The sequence below is a fragment of the Oreochromis niloticus genome, linkage group LG18, assembly GCF_001858045.2.
Source record: "Oreochromis niloticus isolate F11D_XX linkage group LG18, O_niloticus_UMD_NMBU, whole genome shotgun sequence".
Lineage (NCBI taxonomy): Eukaryota > Metazoa > Chordata > Actinopteri > Cichliformes > Cichlidae > Oreochromis > Oreochromis niloticus.
In genome coordinates, this window is record NC_031982.2 from 23,165,697 (window position 1) to 23,188,986 (window position 23,290).

The following is a 23,290-nucleotide window of genomic DNA, read 5'->3' on the forward strand; positions in this document are numbered from 1 at the left end:
AAAAACAAAACAAAACACTGTCAAATGCATACTATTTTTCCTTATTTTTTCACCCAAGAGCAATAGATAAAATATTCATACTGTGAAAGTCACTTCATGTCAAGGACACCATACATGTTTATTAATATGTAGTGCCTGCTTCATTATATCTTCCCCAGAAAAAATTCTGGAGAAGTATAGAAAACGCTAGTATTTGGGGGCCTGTAATCCATGTGTCTTTGGGTTAAGTACAATTACACTTCACCTAAAAAAAATAATAATAAAAAAAATATATTTATATATATATATATATATATATACACGCACACGCACTATATATATATATATATAGTGCGTGTGTGTGTGTGTGTATATATATATAAATATATACACACATATATATATATATATATATATATATATAACCTGTGGGTTCTGAAATGTAGTTGTCATGGAAATTATCTGGTGTGAACTGAAAACAAAATGTGTTTGTAAAAGCAACAGAACATAAGTCTTCATAAAATTTGCCTGTTACTTTGTATGAATTTTGGTGTACCACATCTCGAAAAACTGAATGTGGTACACCAAAGCTAAGGGACATCTGAAAAATTAAAACATAAGACAAACTATTTAACATCAATCCAGTGAATGCATTAAACTGAATGTTTTTCTAATTCATTAGAGGCCTTAAAGGAGACTAAAGCTTGGATTTATGGGTTTTATCCACTCGTGTATGTCTTTTTTTTCTGTAAAACTGTTCTTTAGAACACTTGCTGTTCTTTGGGATTTTAATAGAGACGCAGCAGCAACGTCATTCCTGTAAGACCCACGTGTTGTCTGCAGCCAATGAAAATGTGAGACGCTGTAGGACCGGGTAGTAGGGGTTAAAAAATGCCGTGCAGTCCCAAGTAAAGTTGGACACCTGCTGACCACACATGCAAACGCTCCCCGGCCACTAAGACTGAAAACCTTATTTAATTTTAATACGATTCAAATTTACGCAGTTGCTCTGCACCCTGACAAGGGCGCGGCGTCCACACCCACCGGAACCGCGGTCCCCGTCGGTCCCCAGGCGCTCGCGCCCGCTCCCTTTAAGGACTCTGTGCGCACTCCCGAGACACCAGGAGATATGGCGGCGTTCATGACTCTGAGTCAGGTAACAACTCCAAACAGCTCAAGAAAAGTAATAAAATTTATTAGAAAGCGTTAGCAGCTGACAGCGACAGCGGTTATGTGATCTGAATACTTTAGGCCTTCATAAGATGGGTTGAATATAAACTACTGTGAACGCTTTATTAAGCTTTCGCTGTCAACTAAGTTGACAGGGTTAGCTAGGTTAGGATAGCAAAGTTAGTGTACGCTTTAAAGGATGAGGAAAGCGACTGCTGGCGAAGACCGTAATGACGCTAGTGTAGAGTGTGGTGCTGTTGAAAACAAAACACGACTAAGTGGCAACTAAAAGAAAGATGGCCTTTACTTTATAAACTAACTATGTTGGAAGTTTGTTGCCATTGAAATTAGCCATTCGGTTTCTAGCAACTTAATTTAGTATATGTGATGCTTAATACACATTCATTTGTAATTTATTTCCTTCAGTTATCAAGTGGAAACCCAGTTTATGAAAACTACTACAGACAGGTAAGGTCTACGTTGTTTGTTGTTGCTCCCCGCCTCACTTCAGATCATTTACTGTGTATTCATCTCTGTATGATCTTTTATGTAACCCCATTCTTAAAGACACTTCTATCCTCTGTATCCTCTTGGTAATTTCCTCATGATTCTTTATAGCTCGACCCAGGAAACACAGGCAAAATATCAGCTGGCGATGCAGCTCAGTTTCTTAAGAAGTCTGGCCTGTCAGACAGCACACTGGGAAAGGTGGGTAACAGTGTCACCTACATGTACACACAACACACAGTCATGTATTTGACCTAACTAAAATCTTGTACCTTTGCATTTATTTATGTACGTATTTTAGATTTGGGATTTGGCAGATTCAGAAAGAAAAGGCTATTTGGACAAGCGGGTAATGCAGAATTTCTTTGTAATTTTGATGGTATTGTCATGCTGATGCATGCAGAAAAAACAGCATTTGTTCTGCTTTCTTCCTCTTTTTTTAGGGTTTCTTCATAGCTTTGAGGCTGGTGGCATCTGCACAGGGTGGAAATGACATAAGTCTTCACAATCTCAACCAACACTTAGCTGCACCCAAATTTGTAAGTCACAATTACAAATAATAATAATTATAAATAACTCCAAAGAACTGAATTAATCAATAATGTTATGGGAATTATTTCTGTGGATCATATGAAAGCTTCATTATTTAGTGACTTAGAAAATGATAAGTTGATGCATTTCATTTCATTTCTTCTTTTTTTCTTATAGAAAGATACAAGCAGCCCATTACTAACCGTTTCAACAACAGCATCTGATTCACAGTGGGCCATTAAGGTAAAATGTTATAAAGTTTCAAGAACTGTCATGAGGATATCACAGAAAAATGGGCTTGTCACCGAAACTTGAGTTTGTTTGTTTTTCTTTATTTCCCAGCCTGATGAAAAGGGAAAGTTTGAGGGAATTTTTGAGAGTCTGTTACCTGTGAATGGCCTCCTCTCTGGTGATAAAGTCAGGCCAGTTTTGATAAACTCCAAGCTACCTCTGGATGTGTTAGGAAAGGTGATGTTACATGTCAAGTAATACTATGCAGCCTTTTTTTGATATAACTGCAATTTTAACAGTTTGTTAAAATTGAGTACTTACTCATTGTTTGTGCAGATTTGGGACCTAAGTGATGTGGACAAAGATGGACACTTGGACAAAGAAGAATTCACTGTGGTAAATTATGATTCCATACTGACGTATTATCTGGGTTCCCTTCTTTATTTGTAATAATTGGTTATACTTTCCATTTTACAGGCTATGCATCTTGTGTATCGCACCATGGAGAAGGAGCCGCTCCCCACTAGTTTACCCACTTCCCTTATCCCCCCTTCTAAGAGGAAGAAGACTGGGGTTGGGCTTCCAGGTGCTGTTCCCGTGCTACCTGCTCTGTCTGGCCTTGGAACTGGTCCAGCTCCTCTCAAAGAAACTTTACGCAGCACTTCTCCTCTGGTCAACACTACTCCCCTCGGCAGTGCTGCTCTCTTTGGCTCCGGTGCTGCCAACCTATCTCCAAAACAGTCCTTTAAGTCCAGTTCGCCGGTATGTTGCCTCACATTGTCTTGTGGACAATATTATTAGTCGAAGATGCGCAAAGGCCTCTTTCTGGCCGTTGAGTCATGTGATTAAACCTAATATATAATATCAATGTAATGGACAGCACAGTGATGATGCTTCAAAAAGTTTCTGGGTTTGAACCTCCTAGGTTTGGTCTTTGTAGAGGTTGCATGTTGTCCCTTTACCTGCATAAGTTTTTGAGTTTTCCAGTTTCCTCCCACAGTCCAAAGAGAAGCATATTGTGTCAATTGGTGATTTTAAATTGGATATATGCATACAATTGAAGCACATAATAAAGTGCGCTCTGAAGCTGATGTTGGTGGAAAGCACTTTGAATGATCATATCAGATATGGTCACATGACCATTCGTTTGATGTAATGAGGGAAAAATCAGTATAATGAGGAAAAATCACTACATTTGTTTATTTTTTTTCTTGGTTCTCTCTACGTGTCACAAGGGCAGATTCTCAACTCTTAAACAAGCTAGGTTGCCATGTATTAACTGTCTTCTGTTGCAAATGGGTAGACTTGTTTTACCACATTATTCTGAGCATTGTTCAAAGGCCAACCTCTCTCTACCAGGATACAGCTTCAGGGATTTCAATTTTGGAGAAACAGGTTTTCTTGAAAGTATAGAGCAGCAATACTTGTACTACCTTTTGTTCCTTGACCACTTGATCAGTTGTAATGTTGTTCTGTCTTTTTTTCTTTTCTTTTTTTTAATTCATGGCCCTTACTGCTTCTTTAAATGCTTTATCATATATTTAGTTTTTTAACAGAAATAAAATGCAAGGTATGCATTTCATCTTTGCATTTTTTTCCATATATTTTTTTTGCACTTTTCATTAGCTTGATTAGTTACAGTTTTAATGTATTGTGTATGTTATACAGTTGTGTGAATGTTTGTGATAGGGCAGTGAGAACGCATCCTGCATCCTACAAATGCAGTTCCATCTAGCTGAGGACTGTACTTTTTGGGGTTTTTTGTTTAGTTTTTTTTCTGATCTGTTTTAACCATGTCAGTGTGCAGATTCATAAATTCCTCTTGTTGCGTAAAGTAAACCTGTCTGCAACTGTGTGTTTGTTGTGTACTGAATGCTGTGTTCATCATTTCACATCAGTTCATCATTTCAGTGTGCCCCAGGGTGGCTGTGGCTACTATGTAGCTTGCCATCACCAGTGTGTGAATGTGTGTGTGAATGGGTGGATGTCTGGATATGTAAAGCGCTTTGGGGTCCTTAGGGACTAGTAAAGCGCTATATAAATACAGGCCATTTACCATTTACCATCATTTCATATCACACAATGTCTTCTGTTGTCTCTAGCCGGCGATGAACTGGGTTGTACCAGTGGCTGACAGAGAGAAATATAAAGAAATTTTCAAGAACACAGACACTGACAATGACGGCCTCATCAACGGCGGTGATGTCATCGAGCTCTTCATGAACTGTACGCTCTCCCAGACGATGCTTGCACAGATATGGTAAGACCACAGCTCAGCTCAGACATATTTAGAGATTTTGTTTGTTGGGGCTTTTTTGTATGTTGTGAATAGCACTACAGTGTAAGAAAGCACAAGCAAATTATATTTTCTTCATTACACCCTCACAGTGGCTTTTAAATACAATAATTCATATATGGTTGAAGTGCAGACTTTCAGTTTTCATTCATAAGGGGATCAATAAAAGTATTACATTAATCATTATTAGGATAAAAATCCTTTACAGTTAATGACTGCCTGAAGTCTAGAACACATGGGCATTGCCATATACTGTCTTTCCTCCATTGAAAACCTCTGCCAGGCCTTTACTGCAGCCACCCTTAGTTGGTGCTTGTTTGCAGCTCTCTATGCCTTAAGTTTCGTCTTCAGTTACTGAAAAGCATACTCTGTTGGGCTGAGATCAGGTGACTCACTTGGCCATCAAAGAATATCCAATTTCTTGCCCTTGAGAAACTATTGGGGCTCTTCTGCAGTTTGTGTTGAGTTATTATCCATTTGCACTGGGCACTGTGTTGCTTACACATTCATAAAGGTGTCTGATTGTATGTGTACCTCCTGGAGAGTGTTCTTGATTTGGTTATATGAAATATGATGAGACATTTCTCATAACCATGGAAATAATTCAGTCATCATGAACTTTGGGTGTTCCTGAGCTTTCATTTGCACTTCTTCTTATTAAGAGAGAACAAGTTTGTGGATTTGACCAGTCGTAAAATTTTTGCTATCTCTCTGATAGGTTTATCTGGGTTTTTATCTTAACTTGTACATTTAAAATCCACTGTGTTGGTGTCACAAAAACAGTTTCATTGTCCAAAAAGTTATAGACCTAACTCTTTTTGTTGCCATTGTGTTAAATTGGTGAAGATGTCAACATTTTCTTACGTTTTAACACTTCGTCCTGTTTTGATTCAATTCAATTTTGACTCAGTCAGAAATATTATAATTTTGATAATTCATCTTGGATATGTACTGTCGAAAGAACCCTCTAAACATTGTAAGTTAAAAGTGCATAATTCCAAATTATTTGACTATTTCTCTGCAATTACGAAGGAGGTAAAAAAAAAACAAAAAAACCCAGAACTGACACTTATGAGACATTATCAGAGGTGTAAGCATCACATCAGATGCCTTTGTGTCAAAGTAACTGAGGATAAAACACAGAAAAATATGAAGGAGATTTTCCTGGCCTGATCTTTTATAGCAAATAACCCCCCTGAAAATATGCTGCAGTAGATCAAAAACTAAAGAAAACCACAAATCAACATGTGGACATTACCTGTACAAACTCATGCTGCTGAAGTGAAACAGAGCAAAGTTACAGAGGTTTTATCACTGTCGGAGGTTATTTTGGTGAGGGGAAAAAAACAGCAGCTGACAACACTGTATACAACAGTAGAATGGTGCGTAATAGGCAAGTGAATAATGCAGAAAATAGAGGTTTTTGATGGGAAACTGGTCTTGAAGTATAGAGGTAATATTGGTCAGAGAGTGACGAAGCCTGGAGTTCAGAATCTGTCAGCTTTCAGCACCCGACATGTCCGTGTACGAGCTGTCGGGTTAACGACAGCTCGTACAAATTTGCAAAATCCGTTTACCTGCTCTTTAATCATTTGCTGTTTTAGCTGTTTGGCAATTGTTGAAATGTTTTTGAGCTTTTTGCTGAGGTTCTGGCTTTTCTGGCAAAATACATTTATATTTAAAAATTAATTTAAGGATTTAATGAATCAATATCAGATTATTCAAAGTAAAATCGATTTGAATGGGGAAATCGATTTTTTTTTTCCTTTTTTTGTTAAATACAAACATAGTCAGAAGGATTCTCCCAGATAAAGCTATATAGCACCATCTTGTGACCACTTAAAATTAGATTCAAGAAGTTTATTGTCATATACACCTCAAAACACAAAAGGTTACACTGAGCAATGAAATTCTTACTTTGCAAGTTCCCTTCACACAACTAAATAAACAACTAACTAAAAAATAAAGTAAACCTAAGCATAGAAAATAATAAAGCAAAGTGAATGCTGTGTACACAAGAGTAGGGTGTAGTTAAAATTTTAAAAGGCAGTGCAAATATTAAAATTGTTTATATCGTATGAAGTTGTATTATAGTTTATATAAATATTCAAAATTGCAAAGTTATTATCAAGTTATCGAAGGCATTGACAAATAATCTGAGTTCAACCAAATTATTACATTTAGTCTAGAGAAGTGGAACAGAAGTGGTTTTTTTTTTTGTTTTGTTTTTTGTTTTGTTTTTTTTAAATGATTTAAAGGATGCCCACTTAACCAGCATAAAATGGACCATTTGGCCGTGGTAACCACTCAGTGGAGATTTATATTTATAAACATTGCTTTTATTATTGCTCAGAAGTATATAATAGGTTGAGAAAAATGTCTCCTCTTCCTCCATAGGGGACTTGCTGACACAAAACAAACAGGCAAGCTGAATGAGGAGCAGTTTGCTCTAGCCATGCATTTGATCCAACAAAAGGTCAATAAAGGCATCGACCCTCCCTCCACTCTCACTCCTGACATGATCCCTCCATCAGAACGATCTGCATCATCAGCTATGGGCTTTGTGAGTTCTCCCTATACCATACTCCAACCACTACTTCATCTGTCGGTTTGCCAGTTTATTACAATTTGTTTCTTTTTTTTACAAAGTGCTTTTTAAAAATTTGCATCTGTACCTTCAGTGTGTTTCCCCTCATAACTTATGCTATTTAAGTGGTTCTTATTTATTGCTTTCTAGTCCTCAAATGCAAAACTTTTTTTTATTGTTTACAGTTTTTATTCTTTTGCCTTCTTGGGATCTTTTCTATCCTGTCTAACAGAACCATGTGGGGTTTATGTCTCCTGTGAGACCAGAACTTGGTTCCTTTTCAAAGGTGCACATTGTGAGTAGTTGGGCTTTTGCCACAAGGTGGCGCTCTTGTTCTATTATATTCTCTTTCTGTGTTTCAAGGAGAAGGTGACCAATAATATGGGAATGTTTAATGTGCAAGTGCTGCCACCTGCTGTATTTTCATCTTCACTGGCTTGACATTTTTTGATCTTCAAGGAAACGTAGCATAAGAGAATACCGTTCTATTATATTACAGAGAATATAATAGAACAAATAATGTTTAATATGTAGTAGAGAAATGGGGCCAGTGTTAAGTGGGCAATCAAGTAAACCAACATGCAACCTTTTATTTAAAATTATCTGGGGAAAAAAGGCACCAATTACCATTATCAAGGTGTTAGCTTTTTATTTTTCAATGAATGTAAAAGTAAAATTTAATCTGTCTGAACTAAGTAGGTAGGTTTAAGCTTGACTGCCAAGGTGAGGAAAACAAATCCGTTACTCAAGTTAAGCTTTTCAGACCAATCATGCTTTTATTATTAATATTATCAGATTAATGTCATCATTACAGTAAAATCTAAGAAACACTATTTAATTTAAATGCACTGAAATTCTTGGCCAATAACAACTTTATAAATAACAAATGAACCAATAGCTGATGCTATTGGCATCAGCTGTCAGTTATATTTCTGTATTGTTCTGCTATACTTGTGTAGCTCTAATGGATAGTCTCTTATTTCAGGTGAAACAAAAAGCTTAAATGGATTATGTGTTGTCTTGGTCTGCTTCAGCAATTTTGCGACTTGCCCAATATTTCTGTTTAGGCTTTTTGATATGTCATGGGTCTGTTTAGCAATGAACCCTAATCCAAAATTTACTCTAGCATTGAATTCTTTTAAATTGCCTTGTGTGCAATTTATGTATCATCTGGCTGGCTTGTTCCTACGCTAACTGTGTGAGCTGCTTGTATTTCCTTCCTCTGACTTTTGTTTCTTTAGACACAACAGTGGGGAGCGCCTCTTTCCCACTGCATATCACTCACATCTTCCCTGACCTCTTTTCCCCTCCTTCTTGCCTATTAGAACAGATTCTTTGTCGTTTGTCTGTCCATTTCCCAGTTAGCTGTTTCTGTGCTCCCCCCTTCATTTTACCCTCATCATATCTTCTCTCCTACCTTTTTTCTCCCCTGTCTAACTCGTCTTTCTCGATGTCTCTCGCCTCAGGACGGTATCGGCTCCACAGGGTCGACAGAGCTGACAGGTATCAAAGAGCTGGATGACCTCAGTAAGGAAATATCTCATCTGCAGAGGTGAGCCCCCTACACCCTAACTAGCAGGAGGGACAGCTTTGTTTTGCTTACTGTGAGGAAAAAGTAGACAAGCTTTTAGTAAGGTGATGTTCTAGATCAAAGTTTTTTTTCATACTATTGTACTGCTTGTATACAGGATGCATTGTACTCAACAGCCGTCAACATACTTCTCACTGTGTAACTCTATACGGATTGCTGACACACATGAAAATGAATTGCAGTAAATGGTTACAGTTGACTACACTTTTGTCTGTTTTTGGACTGTGAAATATATTTTTATTATCACAAGAGAGATTAATACAAGGTCAGCTGAAGTAGCATGCCGCTTTTTGATGCTACTTTATTTTTTCTAATGTAATTTGGCACCAGGGTTTGATATAATTATTACACCAAATTAAAGTATGTTTAATTTAAAAAAACAAAACAATAAAACAAACAAACCCACAAACAACATGTTGGGCAACTTGATTAACTGGCTGCTGGCCTTTTCTGGCTATTGACAGCAGTCCAGCAAGTCATGGTCATGAGTTAACATTTGATGTAAATTGTTTTTTCTTGCAGTCAGTATTTTCACCCAATGAACAAACACTTGCGGTATAAGAAGGAAGCTACTAAGAGAATGTGTCAAAGAATAGTGTATAAAGACTGCAGCGTATGGAAGGTGCAATCGTTCCATTAGCATTTACAATTCAAAATAGATTTGTGCATATTGTAAAATACATTTATAAGCCAATGAAAAATATTAAAAATTCATCTCAAGTAACCTTTTTTTTTTGTTTTTTTAAAGGGCACTTGATAACGCACCAACAGTGACATAGTCATAATAAATGTGCTGCAGAAGGACCTTGAGCGAGTTTAGCCTCTTTGTTTAGTCTCTTTGCATTAGGGTGGCTTGACAAAACTAGAAAACCACAGTCAGAGATAACGGATATCGCATCACGTTAGCGGTTTCAGCATTCTTTGCTAAACCAGATATTTGGCTGCAGGCTCTGTGCACGTTCACGTAAAATGGGGCAGTTGATGAGTCATTGGAGATCTGTAGTGTCCATATAAAAAAATAAAATAAAATAAATACCAGTAAAAAGTAACACTGTAGCTGGAAATAACAGATGAAAGTAATTGTTGTAATTCATTTTCATTACAAGGACACAGAGGGGTAAAGCAAATGCATCAGTTCATATTAATGCATTTATTTTACTGTTTGGTGCTGATGCCCATTAGACCTCTGAAACGTTGAACTTTTTACATTTAAAACATTAAAGGTTACTAGATGTGTTCATTTCTGTTACTTTTCCATAGCCTTGTAAAAGAGATATAGAAATCATTTTGATTGAATGTTTTAATTCTGCTTTCTCTCATCCGTTATGTTGCCTGCAAATCTAGACAGAAAAATGAAACACTGGGTATAGTTTTTGTCATTTGCCTCTGTTTCGTTTGTTGGTGAATGATGTCCATTTTATAACGTCTTTGCTCTTGTTTTGCTTGTGTTTTTCATCTGTAGAGACAAATTCATCCTGGAGCACGAGATCAGAGAAAAGGAGGAGGCCCTCAGACAAAAAAACGGTGATGTGCAGGTAAGACTGAATAAAATAAAATAAAATAATTTAGTTTGCCTGGTTAAAGTTTAGTCAGTGTAATGGTATTCATGAGTAAATTCCAGTCCATTTGACCTTTTCTACAATTAAAAAGTTGTCAGAAATACTTCAGATTCAGCACAAGTTGCATAATTTTGAGGGGAACTGAAGGCTTAATAGCTCAGAAAAGATCATGCCTAATAGCTATACTTTCTGCAAACACATGTGCCTCTGTGCGGGTTTTTCTTGACCCTCAGGACTTGCAGAATAATTTGGAAAGGGAGAGCAGCAGCTTGCAAGACCTGGAGTCCCAGAAGCAGGATGCCCAGGTACGCCTGGAGGAAATGGACCAACAGCGCTCCAGGCTTGAGGGAATGCTGAACGACATCAAGCAAAAGTCCCAGGATGAAACCCAGAAGGTTAGAGATGTGACACACTGAAGTGATTGGCATGTATTTCAGTTGAGAAATGTTATTGAATTTTGTGTTTAGCTACTGGTGACAGTGGTGCACGTGCATTTGTGGTTTTACTGTAGTGTAATCTATTTGGTCTGATAATGTCAAAACATTGGTCATCTGAGGTTAATATTTGTTTACATGAAAGTGGGGAGAGTTAGTATTTTTAAACAGATTCACCACATGAACAATTAGGTCTTTGTTTAGAAAGTCAGTGTAACTGCTTAAGAGGCAGCTGTGGATATTTGGCTTTTAGTTTGTTGGTGCAAGATGGATGTGAAAAAAAATATGTAAGAAGTGAAGCGCTAATTGCATTTAAGAAATGTATCATTTAAATCTACAATTTCTAAATGAACAGCAAGCAGGATGTTGATCCTGCAGATATAAACTCCTTTCTTTCTTTTTGTTTGGAAGATTTCATCCCTGCAGAGCCAGATCCGCTCACAGGAGACTGACCTCCGCAGTCAGGAAGATGAACTGAGTCGCACCAAAACGGACCTGAGTCGAGTCCAAGATGAGGAGGCACAGCTAGAGCAGAGACTGCTGTCCGGTCGGACTCAGCTGGACAGCATCATTAAGTCACTCAAAACCACCCAGGATGAGATCAGTCAGGTCAGTTCAGAGGGAAAGGCAACAGGTTACTTTAGGATGTTGTGCCACTTCAGACCACCAAACTCCACAATAGCAATGTTGGGATTAAAGATCAGGTTGGAAAGTGGGATAAAGGTGTAGATGTCTAGTAGTACTAATAATAATACTTATACAGAGGTAGAATTGAATTTATGTTTATGTACTAGTGAAGTTTCAACTTGTATTTGAATTTATTTATTTTCTTTTTAAATAATCATTTTTGAAGCAGAAGTTTACTCTCTTACTCCTCTGACAGTCATATTTATCATGCTTTAAAGGTACAAAACACCTAAACTGCTTACAGCCAGTTCTGTTTAGTGACTTTAATGTCTGGTGCTTTCATCAGATTTGAACACCATGTTTGTTTCTGTTAGCTGAAATAAATCCAGATCACAATCCTGCCAAAAAACGAAAGCCAGCATTTCTACCTGAAAATTTGTTAGCCCCACTTGATGCAGATTTGGTTAATATTGCGCTCCCTTTAAGTAGTGGAATTATTTTATTGTTTTTTTGTATTTATGTTTCTTTTGAAGTCGGTTTATTTCAGTTGGTGTCTGGAAACCGTTTTCTAATTTCAGTTTAGTTTTTAATATTTAAAAATGTTTCCTTTTACTTTTGATTTTCATTAGTTTCATTTTCAGTTTTGGCTTTTTCTTTTGTCATGATACGGGACGTTTGTCAGGGCCAGAGGAGGTCAGACTATTTGTATTGTCATTGTGGAAATTATTGGGTCATAGACTTGTAGGCAGTGAGCAGTGAATGATTTAACCTACCATGTTGGACATACGTGGATAGATATCAGTGTGGTTCTTTAGAAGCATGGTGGTATACTGTAGATTGACATTCTTTGTGTTTTTTAGGCTCGTGGTAAGTTGTCACTGATTCAGGAGAGCCAGAAAGAGTTGACCAAGACCATTGAGCAGTACAACAATGCTTTGAAAGAAATCAACGCAGGAAACTTGAGCAACCTGCCGGACCTAAGTGAAGGCTTTGCTGAAAGGGAGGATGGAGGTTTCAGAAGTACGGTGAGGAGACCACAACTACTTATGAAGGATGATTTGTTCACAATACAATTTTAGTCTAAATCCAAGAAACTCTATTTTCCTCTTCTCTAATGATCTGGATTCAGATTTTGTTTCATTTGTCGTTTTGCTCTGGAGATGCTAGAGAAGTGCAAATGTACCCAGACTTGTAGTGTGAAAGTTAATTTCTAAATATTTTCCGTGTACATTGGTAAAGAGCTTAACTGATTGTTGCTGATTTGTTGTTTTCTAGATGGTTAATCAGGAGGGCTCTTTAAAGTCAAGGATAGCCATGTTCAACAACAGTGCTGCCATGGAGACTCGAGCAGACCCCTTCAAGATGGAGGATCCCTTCAAATCTGACCCCTTCAAAGGTGTGAATACTTCCTCAAGTCTCCTTATTTACTCCTTTTTCTGTAATGACTGTGGCTCTGTCAGCTGCTGCTTGCATTCAGTTTGTGTCCCTTAGAAGGAGCTTTTCTTGTTAGAGGATGTAAGTGATGGTGTTGTGCTTTTTCTAGATCCATTTGGAAGTGATCCTTTCAAAGAAAGCGACCCTTTCAAAGGCACCTCATCTGAAGACTTTTTTAAGACAACTGACAGGCCAGACTTGTTTGGGTCTGGAGACCCCTTTAGCAGAAAACCTGTACCTCCAGTCAAGGTATTGACTTTTTTCCCCCCTTCCCCAAGTGATACTACTTTGGAGTGCTAATATGGCTCTTTTAGATGCAGTGCGATTATTAGTTCAAGAAGATTTTCTTTTTTTGTGTTTGCAGATGAATGGAAAAGCAAACCAGAAAGAGATTTGTGGCGTGGTCATAGTGTGTACATTTTAAATGTGTTTGACTGAATTAAATCTCACTCTGTTTGTTTTTTGTTTGTTTTTTTCCCCTTCTTTTGCATTTGTCAGCCAAGTCCTTTCGGCAGCAGTGACCCCTTCAGATCAAACAGCCCAAAAACAAAGGACTCAGGTACAGAATCAACATGGGAAGTCAAAGCACGCTGAAAGAGACTTTAAATCTCAAATTATTAAAACCCAGAATAATTTGTTTGCACATAGTCCCAGAGTTCTTCAATTTAACGTTTTTTCAATTTCACTTTTATTAAAATAGCAACCAACTCGTACCAGCAGTCATCTCAAGAACTGTAACAATCTGATGATCCCCTTTAATCAAGTACTTTGAGGGGCAAAAAAAACACCTTTTAACTTTAACAGGAAGAGGCCTCATGTAGCTAGTTTGTCGTACATAAATTATATTTATGTACAGGTTATATTTAAATATGTTACATATCCTCATCCTTCTGCATTTGCTGTTATTGAGAGGATGATGTATGTTCATGTTTTCGTGCACGAATCCATGCCGATTTCCACGTATAGTCATCCCTGTACTAATAAGAGCAGATTTTCCAAGCCTTTTACTGAAAATACGACTCTAAAAACAGATATCTAAACATGAGAACTCTCTCTAGTTGTGAAACCCATCTTAAAAGAGTCTTTTTGCCCGTTCTGGGTGACGTGTTAGATTTAGATTTTATTTTGGGGGGAGCACCAGGGGCAAACAATTTTTACTCACTGTGGCTTCAATTTTTCCTGTGGTTTCGGGCTATTTTTAGTCGAGTACCTACACATTTAACTACTGACCAACTAAAAATACCCCCACCCCCCCACCCTGGAAAAACAGGAGGCTAACCGGAGCCAAGCATAACAGAAACTCTGTGACTGCTGGTCCTTCTCTACTAGAATACACTGCCACTCCTTTAACCAGTTCACTTCTGCCTCTGTCCTGTCTTTATACTTGCTGCTGTTGAACTGCTGTGCCTCTTTTGGTGCGGAAGTTGTTTTAAGTTGGTGGCTACTGCTGGTTGATGCTCTGTCGTGCTACACGTGTGTAAGAAGAACACAGAGTCGACTGTAAACCTGAGCTGAGTTACTGTGTGCAAAAGAAAACAGCGATCCTGCACATGAACGGGGTCTTTTGTGGTTGAACACTCACAACAAACATATTCTCTTACGATGTTTTGTTTTTTCACGGTGAAAAAATGCAGTTTTTTTTTTTTTTTCATTAAGTGGCGTACTGCTGAGCTTCAAAACAAGCCAGGCATGGTTATAGTTAACAGGACGCCAAATGACGCCCGATGCATACGTCAGGTTAAACAAAACCTCTGCTTTACAGGTTTTTTGTAAAATGTCATGGAAAATTAAACGGTCATGCCACATTCCCTCTTCTGAAAATAGAAAACAGGCCCTTTCAGAGTAAGCAAGATGCAGAGAGGATTTTGAATGTGTGGTTTGGGGCTGAACTTCATTATAGTTTCTGGCTCTTTCCATAAATGTATTCAAATGTTCCAAATGCATTTCAATGTACTCTTGTCACAGATTTGTTTGGGAAAGCAGACCCCTTTGGAAGCAACTCTTTTGGAAGTAAGGGGGGTGGATTTGCTGACTTTAGTCAGATGTCAAAGGTAAGCTCTGGAGACTTGAAGTTATGAATCAGTTGCACCATAAAGCATAGTTTTCCACTAAAGCTGAAGAAAGCCGTGTTGTTAATTTAACTTTCATCGTGACTGAGGTCTTGTTTTTTTTTCTTCCAATTTATCACATTTATGAAAAGGGTCTACCTTGTATAAGTCCAGAGGCTTTACATCTTAGCTGACATTTCTGTTGGCATCATCGTTTTGTATGACAGTTTATGGTTTTTCTTTTCTTTTTGTCTTGTGTCTGAGAAGAAGTCGGACAATCCTGTACTCCCAATCCCAAAGAAAAGTGTGCCTAAGAGGCCTGCACCTCCCTATGGTAAGCATTGAGTTTATTCATATAAAATAACATAAAACATGTGTTTTTGATGAACTTGACTGCGCACGTGCAGGCATGGTGTTCATAACTAGGAAATAGAAATGGGTCAGATCTGCCAAACAGATCACTGTTTTTTTTTTAATGCCAGTGATGATGGTACTCATATGTAACTCAAAATAAAAGCATAATAACTTTTGGGGGTTTTCACAGCGAGTAACCGTCCTGTGAAATAAGGATTTGATGCTTAATGGTGGTGGAAAAAAAAAAAAGAGAGAAAAAAACAACTTCCCTATTGAGGTGCTAGGGTGCTGAGAACATAATTTCTTCTTTTGATTTGGTAAACAGGAAAGCTGCTGGCAGAGATACGAGTCCTTTAAATGATAATGTTGTTGTTAAGACTCGTTTAGATTACGCTGCCGCAGTGATGTGTTAAGATATTTTTGTGTACAGGATGAGGAGCCTTGAGAACAACTTTCTCATCCTTTTTTTTTTTTTAGTGGTTTTGTTCGTGTTGTTTTTTTATGCACATGTGAATTCACACATTACCTAGAAGCCATGCCCAGTACATGCCCTTCCGCTGTGACCTTGCACTTATTCTTGTAGCAGAAGCATCAGCCTGGGAAAGTTAGTGTTCCCCTTTACCGCACAGAAAAGGGTAGAGATGAGTAGCCACGGTTTGTCTTGAACTAGAGACGCGCTTCACGTGTGATGGGGAAGTGAGAAGTCCACTCTCACAAACCGTGGGCACCGTTGACTTTCTGTATTACAAGGACAGTTGCTCAACAGTTAGAACTTTTAATAATTTTTTTATTTGATTTGAATTATTCTTTTGCAGGTGTGTTGCAGCAGCATTTGTAAACAACTTTAATAATACTTGTTTTTCTTTTTGTTTTGTTTTTTCTTAATCAGTTCTTTTTAATTTGACAAATCAAAGAATTTGTTTTTCAGAAAATTGAGCCCTTGAATTTGCAGGAGCCTGTGCTGCATTGGTGCACAAAGTTCGTGAGATAAACAACATTCTCACTTATTAATAGTACCATCATTATAAGAAATGTGTGCTTACTGTACACAAGGGTGTGTCCATCTTTTACAATTGCAAGTTCCAAAAAAGCAACCGTGTGCATGTTTAAGCTTCACTGCATCAGTGAGCTGTACTGAAAAAGGTGTTAACCACATTTTTTGAATCAATGTGGCTTTCCCCTGGGTAACTACTCTGCTTGCATGAAGCTGTTGGCTTCCTGTGAATATTTAGTGGCAAAGTATTATGCGTTAGCCTTTAAAGTGTGAGTTCAATTTCCCAAGGGGCTATCGGTGAGAAATATCTCTAATGAAGATGCTAACAGCAGCATTTTCTGTCATGTTGGGTTGTTTTTTTTTATATACATATATTATCTTATTTAAATGTCCTTCCTTCTCTGATAGGTGTGCTCGGTTTGAGTCCATCAGAGCTGCTCCAGAGCGTTGGCTCCACAGCAGACGGTGTAGACTCTTTCGTTACGACACAGTCGAGTAAAACATCCAAAGATTATCCTATGGGTTTTGCAAATTTTGCATCTGTAAGTGTAGTGTACTTGCTGTAGTGTATCTTTGCCTGCACAAGCTGCTGATGTCATCTCGATCTTTAGATTGCTGTGTTCAAGCCACCGAGGTGTCAGCTCTGTGTCATTGGGCCTCATTCTGTTAACGCCCCAAAAGCAGTGTGTTCAGAAGGCATTCAAAGAACTTTTGTGTTTACTGGCTGTTAACTAACAACTGACAGAACATGTGAGAGCTTTTCAACTGCTTGGTTTAGAAGGAAAGTAAATGATTGCATGACTGAGTTGGACAGTCCCTCTGCTAGTCTCTGTCGAGTTATAGATTGGCTCTGTGCACCTGGTAAAGGGGCTTGCATGCTTGCTGTCATCTCTGACTTTGCCTTTGAGAGGAAGCGAGGATTTATAAACTCATAGTTGGTGAGTTCATGAACTTGCCTGGTCAGGTATCACTTGAGGAGCATTTTTCAAGTCTTGAAGTGCTAGCTAAAGGCTTATTCGCTGTCAAAGCATGATATGCCTCAAAGCAGAGAACAACAGAGTAAATCTTCTTCTTTATGTCCCACCTTCCGCTTATTTGCCATCTTGTATAGCCTAACGGCTGACTATACTCTCATGTGGAGAAGTGATGCATGGCAGCTTTTTGTGTCTGGTTTTTATCACTTGACATGATATGTATTTATTTTATCCCTCATGCCAGCATGACTGTTGTGAAAGGGATTTGTGGTTTTTATATCGAGCTCTGTGTTGTAATTTTTGTTTTTCTGCCAGGATCTGAACATGTTAAGGTAAGACGGTATAAAGGTGTGCTTTTCAATTCTTTGCATGTGAAAAACCTGTCGGCAATGCATAATCTAAGTAAAGTGATTCTCGAGCATAATTATTTTCCTGCATTCTTGCATCCAAGCACAGAATTTGGGAAACGTGACCATTGATTTGTTGTAGTAGAGCAGCACCTTCTTTGCTTTCTTTTGTGATGTCAAAGTGAAATCTAATTGTCTTTAATTTGCATTCAGTTTTTGATCAGTATTTTTCTATGTATCAGATCATTTAGCTAAATATGCAGTTTTTGGGAATCAGCCCAACTAGAAACGCTTGATTTTTATTTATTTTTAATTTTTTGCATATTTTATCCAGTGTTTTGTCTGTTGTGTCTTATACAACTACATTCCTGCTTTTTATTGCTCACATCTAATGTTTGTGTCTCTGCTCCAGTTTGGAAGTGAGAGCGAGCAGCTGGAGTGGGCCAAGCGTGAGAGCGAGCGTGAGGAACGGGAGAGGTTGAGGAGGCTGCAGCTCCAGGAGCAGAGGGACCTGGAGCTGGCCATCGCTCTCAGCAAGACCACCATGCCGAACACCTGAGCAGGCGTTCTCCAGCACAACTTTCTGTCCTCTTCCCTTTTCCTTACAGCCCGCCGTCTACAGGCTCGTGAGAACAGCACCATCATTGGCCCGACATGACTAGCATCCCCTGTTACCAACTTGTGCAAGAGCCCAGTGTTTCTGCAGCTATGACTGTACTTGTGTTCAAATGACTCCACATTTAGCTACCAGTTAAGGTTCATTGCTCCCAAACTATGTGGAAACTATAATCAGGGACGATATGGAGCCACTTGATTTAAGCCTTGCTTCATCCTCCAAGAACATGGCGATTTAACGCAAGCCAAACCGGCAGGGTACTCGACTACTACAACCTATATCTAGCTCCATATCTGGTTATGGCTAATCAGCTTTACCTTATCCAAATTTGCGGGGGCTTTTTTGAAGGTAAAATAACATTTTAAAAATATTTTTGTTTTATTTATAAACGAAAGGAGCTAATTTGTCATGTATGAAGTGAGATACCTCCTAAAACGGTTTTTATATCACTCAGAAAAATCACAATGAAAGTCGAACCATTTGCTCTGCTAACATTGAATTGACTTTTTCAAATGCATTTTGTTTTGTTTTTATTTTATTTTTATTTTATTTTTTAGGAAACCTTCTTTTAGTGTATATAGTTATACGGTTTTATTTCGAGCTCAACCAAATAAAAGATGGGGGGGGGGGACTCCATTCCTGTCTTAAACAACAAGTTATGAGATCATCAGTAGCATGATTTAGATTCTCATTTTAAATGCTACTAGTGTTTCTGGGCATTTATGCTTTCATAGCTAATATTTATATAAGTAAAGTGCATGAATTAAACGAGTACTAGAATATATTGGAAACCCTAAAGATGCTAATGATAATCATTAGTCTTTCTTTCCTGTGAACCCAGCTCTGTCCACTTGGAGCGCTCTTCCTCTGCGAGCAGCTTGTTTGTCAGATCATTGGTTGCATTGTTGTAACACCCAAATAGCTCCCTGCAACTAATGCCTCCATTAAATGGAAAAAGTATAAACCTCTCTTGTTTATACTGGTGCTGTTACACCTTTTTACTACTTCTGCTATTCAGCCAAATCGACCTTTTGGATATTTATTATTTGTTTCCATATGGATTTGTGTTATCACTGTGTAGTAATCGAGTGGGAAGACTTTTCTGCAAATGGCTTGAATTATTGCATTCTTGTAATCATACAAAACACTAATCAGGTTTATGTGACACATAATGTATGCACTGTTATGTTCCAGAGCCTTCTGGTCATTCACAGAGTGACAGCGCCTTATTTGTCAACACGTTAGCACTGTAATGTGTAATTGCTGCACATTATGTATATAATTTTGAGGTAAAGGTTTGAGTTGCTCAAAACTGTAAGGACTTTTAATTGAATAAAAGTGATTTTTAACACCAAGCACAGTGGTAGGTCTGATTTCTTAAATATTTCCACAACAGCACGGAAAAAAGTGAGTCAGGTTTAATTGCAAAATTAATGTTTCAGTGGTAAACAAAGAATGAATATACAGCAAGTGGCCTTGAGAAATGGGGGCTGAGCATTGCATAGACTTGTTATGAAGGGTGGATTTAGTTTAATTGTTCTTGCAATGCTTCTTTCTAAATGTAGTTCTCGAAGTAAAACTAGAGTGAATCGAACATTGATTGTTTTTATGTCTTAGAAGTCTGGTTTGATATTGGAACAAAAAAAGTGAAATGAGAATGACATATTTGCATGTACTGGGTAGATATTTTTGGCCCAGTGTGTACTTCCTCTTTTTTTGTTTTAAAATATGATAAATTTCAGTGTCGATAAACGCGTTTGAACTCTGTTCGCGTTTTATTGCTGCAGGTGAATTTACTATACAAAATAACTGAGTTACACTGATTCAATTAAAACTGTTTTATTAAGTTTTTTTTTTAAAGACTAAGCTTTTTAAAAAATGCCATCTGGCTTTTATATATGCACTCAATGCACTCTTTGATGCGGGCGAAACGACTGCTCACTGACACTATGCAGCCATAATGTGCACGGACTTGGATACTTTGAAACTGTAGTGCAGAGTGACTGTGTGTAATTGTAGTATTAAGGCTCTTTGATGTCCTACTATAATTTCTACCCATCAGAAAGGGAGTCTAAGGGCTCCCTGATGAGGGTTTGCTGTGCCCCTCTGTCCAGACGGCTCCTGGCTCACTCTGTAATTATGGAAATGGAGTGTTTGTATTTATAGGCTAAGCCCACAAGCGGCTGCCCTTCTCTGTCTTGCAGCTGCAAAACATCACAGTGGAAATCAAGTGCTCGTGTTTTAAAATTCGATGTACAATTTAGAAGAACTGATGTGACAGTCTGCAGGTCTGCTGCACCTTTTTACAAGCAGTTATGAAACATTTGTTGAGTGGGTGGATGTATCCAATAAAAACTAAATGTGTGAACAAGTATAAGGAATGAGTAAGCACGCAAGCAAAGTAAAGACTTCTCAAGCCAAAAAATTCAGTTCCATTTTTTTTAATATTTACAATAAATACATGATTTACAGTATAAAATCCAGGTACTTTTTTAATATAAATTTAAGTAAAAAATAAAGCACAGGACATCAAGCCCTGATAGTGTACAGAGGGGCTGGAACCAAGAGTTTCACACTGAGATGGACAAAAAGCATTAAAAAAAACAACAAAAACAGTATAGGCCATTCAGACATTGAGGCAGTTTAAATAAAACATTGTCTTTGCACATATTAGGCAACTGTATGTGCATTGCACTCCTGTCAGCAAGAACATGTACTGCTTTTTTGGCCATGTCTTCTTTCACAAAGAGTTTTTTTTTTTTGTTTTTTTTTACAGTAGCACAACACAGAAAGGCACTTTTGTGTCAAACACAGCATTCCAGTTCTGTCAAAGGAGAGTAGTATATACAGGGCCAGCCCCTTCTTGGTCTGCTTGCTCTAAAGCAAACAAAGCTTTTCTAAAGCTTTAAACAACCAAAGTAGTACCAGCTACGTTATTAAACAATAACACTAAACGTTTTTTGAATTCAATATCATAATATGCGTCTTTGGTCATGTGAGGAATGTTTTAAATAAAAAATACAGTTGAAATCGTAATAAAAATAACACAACCCCCCCAATCGCCCAGAGTCCTTATGTGGGTTACTTCACATGTGTCTCTTCATATGAAGGGCCAGGTGGTCAGACCTTGAAAAGGCGCGCTCACACAGGTGGCACTGGAAGGGTCTGTGTCCGGTGTGTTTGCGGAAATGACGGGTAAGCTCGTCGGAGCGGGCGAATTTCCATCCACAGCCTTCCCAGCTGCAGTGGTATGGCTTCTCACCTGCGTGAACAAAATAAAAAAAAAAAGGGTTATTAAGCTGTGCTGAAACGGAAATTTTTTTGGATCAATGCGCTGCTTTGTGCGTAACTGCGCACTTAGAAATAAATCATAGCATACTTCAGCTCAAACTTACCAGTGTGAGTGCGGAGATGTGCCTTCAGGTGCGAGCTCTTTGTGTAGGTTTTTCCGCAGCCTGCAAACGTGCAGGTATGCGTGGCTGTGCGCTTCCGTGGCCACGTGCGCCTGCCTCTTTTGGGTTTGGACTCCAGCAGTTCGAGGGGAGATGAGGGTGGCGTAAGCATCACCCTCTGCGCGCCCGGCTGCAGGCTGAGACCTTCATCATACATGCCAAAGCCAGCATGCGGAGCGTGGTAGGACATCTGCATCTGTGGAGCCTGAGGGTGGTGCTGGAAAGCCACAGTTGTGTGATATTTCTGCTGAAAGTTCATGGGCTGGCATAACTGTCCCTGACAGTCCGAAACTCCCTGGTCATTGGGACTCAGCGGCGGGGTCATGTTGCTGGCCGCTCGGGGAGAGATGGCCACTCTTGGCTGTTCAAAGGACATCATGCAAGAAACGTTGCCTTCTTGCTTGATTTTGCTGCAGCTCTGGGGCACCATGCCCATTACGGGACCATAACTGTCCATCGGTGGCTCTACTTTGATGTTCTCCGGGCGGGGGAAATGCGCCGTGCTGGCATAAAATCTTCCCTGAATGCCGGGGTTGCGCGTAATGCCATAGCTGTCTGTTCCTTCGGAGCGGAGTTGCTCTGTCATGAGGCTGGCGCCGTACGGGGGCGGCGGGGAGCGATGGTCGTCTGCTGGGAACGATGGCATAGAGTTTCCAGTCGTGTACATGTTGGGGTCGGCGGTGCCCAGATAGTCCATCGCGCTGTCTGAGCCAGTTGTATTGGCGAGAATAAAATCCAGATCCAAATAGTTACTCAGATCCTCGTCGTCCTTTTTGTTTTGATTGTCCAGGTTTTGTACCATTTCAAGCATGGAGCAGCTCGAAGAGACCAGTTTGTCCATCTCTCCCTTCCATCTCTGCAGGAATGAAGAGAAAAAAGCAGATGAGAAATAAGCGACTGCAGAAGTTTTTTTTAGAACCAAAATATATATTTTTCGAAGCAAATAAATTATTTTTACATGATATTTATATTATTACAAGCAGAATCAAAATCACGGATATTTAAAAAACAAACACACACAAAACACATACACGCAATTACGTGACATTGTTTCAAACTTACATTTTCCCAGGGTTTTTCTCTTTGGTTTGAGAAAGTCGAAAATGACGGTAGCATCACTCCGGATAAGGCCATCGTTGGGTAAAGTAATATAAGTTTCTCTTGTCAAAATCGTGCTGTGCTGAGCGGCAGCCGCGCAGTGGTCTGTGCGCCTATTTCACTGTCGCTTCTCCACAGTTTCACATCAAATACATGAACAAGTTTAAAAGTGGTAGGAGGTCCTCCGAACCTTATAACCCTATTCCGAGTGCGCCTGGCCAATTGTGAGAGCTCAGGAAACAACGTAAAGTTCGGTAAATTTAGCGCTTTATAAAGCAGCTCGCGCAGACTCACTGCTCACTTGTGTGTGACAGGCAGAGCGGCTCGCACCAAGCCTCTTTGAAAAGGGCGGGCCCTAGCCCGGCCCCTCCCACATTGTGACGCAAGATATTTGAAGTTTGTTTTTTTAAATTATAAACACAGTGTATAGCAACCATATATACTTACGTAATAATCTAAAA

General features: G+C 38.8%; 2 protein-coding genes across 5 annotated transcripts; one reads left to right on the forward strand and one right to left on the reverse strand.

The window, feature by feature from the left end:
* Positions 1 to 870: 870 nt before the first annotated feature.
* On the forward strand, positions 871 to 19,635 carry eps15l1b (epidermal growth factor receptor pathway substrate 15-like 1b). Of its 4 annotated transcripts, none has more exons than XM_013273313.2 (24): positions 871 to 1,135; positions 1,576 to 1,617; positions 1,768 to 1,857; positions 1,958 to 2,005; positions 2,100 to 2,195; positions 2,365 to 2,430; positions 2,530 to 2,655; positions 2,755 to 2,814; positions 2,896 to 3,180; positions 4,521 to 4,678; positions 7,112 to 7,277; positions 7,534 to 7,596; positions 8,768 to 8,853; positions 10,355 to 10,427; positions 10,685 to 10,846; positions 11,297 to 11,494; positions 12,373 to 12,537; positions 12,788 to 12,908; positions 13,056 to 13,195; positions 13,445 to 13,505; positions 14,912 to 14,997; positions 15,262 to 15,328; positions 16,751 to 16,884; positions 18,076 to 19,635. In XM_013273313.2, exons 1-24 carry the CDS (start codon positions 1,109 to 1,111, stop codon positions 18,220 to 18,222), a joined length of 2,667 nt encoding a protein of 888 aa, XP_013128767.1. In that variant the 5' UTR covers positions 871 to 1,108; the 3' UTR covers positions 18,223 to 19,635. The 4 variants fall into 4 exon arrangements, with proteins under 4 accessions (XP_013128767.1, XP_013128769.1, XP_013128768.1 ...); XM_013273315.2 differs by lacking the exon at positions 16,751 to 16,884 and adding an exon at positions 17,632 to 17,648 and having other exon boundaries at positions 872 to 1,135; XM_013273314.2 differs by lacking the exon at positions 7,534 to 7,596 and having other exon boundaries at positions 872 to 1,135.
* Positions 19,636 to 20,704: 1,069 nt separating this feature from the next.
* On the reverse strand, positions 20,705 to 23,124 carry klf2b (Kruppel like factor 2b). Its single transcript, XM_003448486.5, has 3 exons — positions 22,794 to 23,124; positions 21,675 to 22,587; positions 20,705 to 21,541 (listed from the first exon to the last, which is right to left on the reverse strand). Exons 1-3 carry the CDS (start codon positions 22,863 to 22,865, stop codon positions 21,366 to 21,368), a joined length of 1,161 nt encoding a protein of 386 aa, XP_003448534.1. The 5' UTR covers positions 22,866 to 23,124; the 3' UTR covers positions 20,705 to 21,365.
* Positions 23,125 to 23,290: the final 166 nt, after the last annotated feature.

Coding starts and splice junctions, on each gene's coding strand:
- eps15l1b (XM_013273313.2), top strand. CDS start 1,109: ATGGCGGCGTTCATGACTCTGAGTCAG. Junction 1,136..1,575: donor CGTTCATGACTCTGAGTCAG/GTAACAACTCCA, acceptor TATTTCCTTCAG/TTATCAAGTGGAAACCCAGT. Junction 2,196..2,364: donor ACTTAGCTGCACCCAAATTT/GTAAGTCACAAT, acceptor TTTTTCTTATAG/AAAGATACAAGCAGCCCATT.
- klf2b (XM_003448486.5), bottom strand. CDS start 22,865: ATGGCCTTATCCGGAGTGATGCTACCGTCATTTTCGACTTTCTCAAAC. Junction 22,588..22,793: donor GAGAAAAACCCTGGGAAAAT/GTAAGTTTGAAA, acceptor TCATTCCTGCAG/AGATGGAAGGGAGAGATGGA. Junction 21,542..21,674: donor ACATCTCCGCACTCACACTG/GTAAGTTTGAGC, acceptor TTGTTCACGCAG/GTGAGAAGCCATACCACTGC.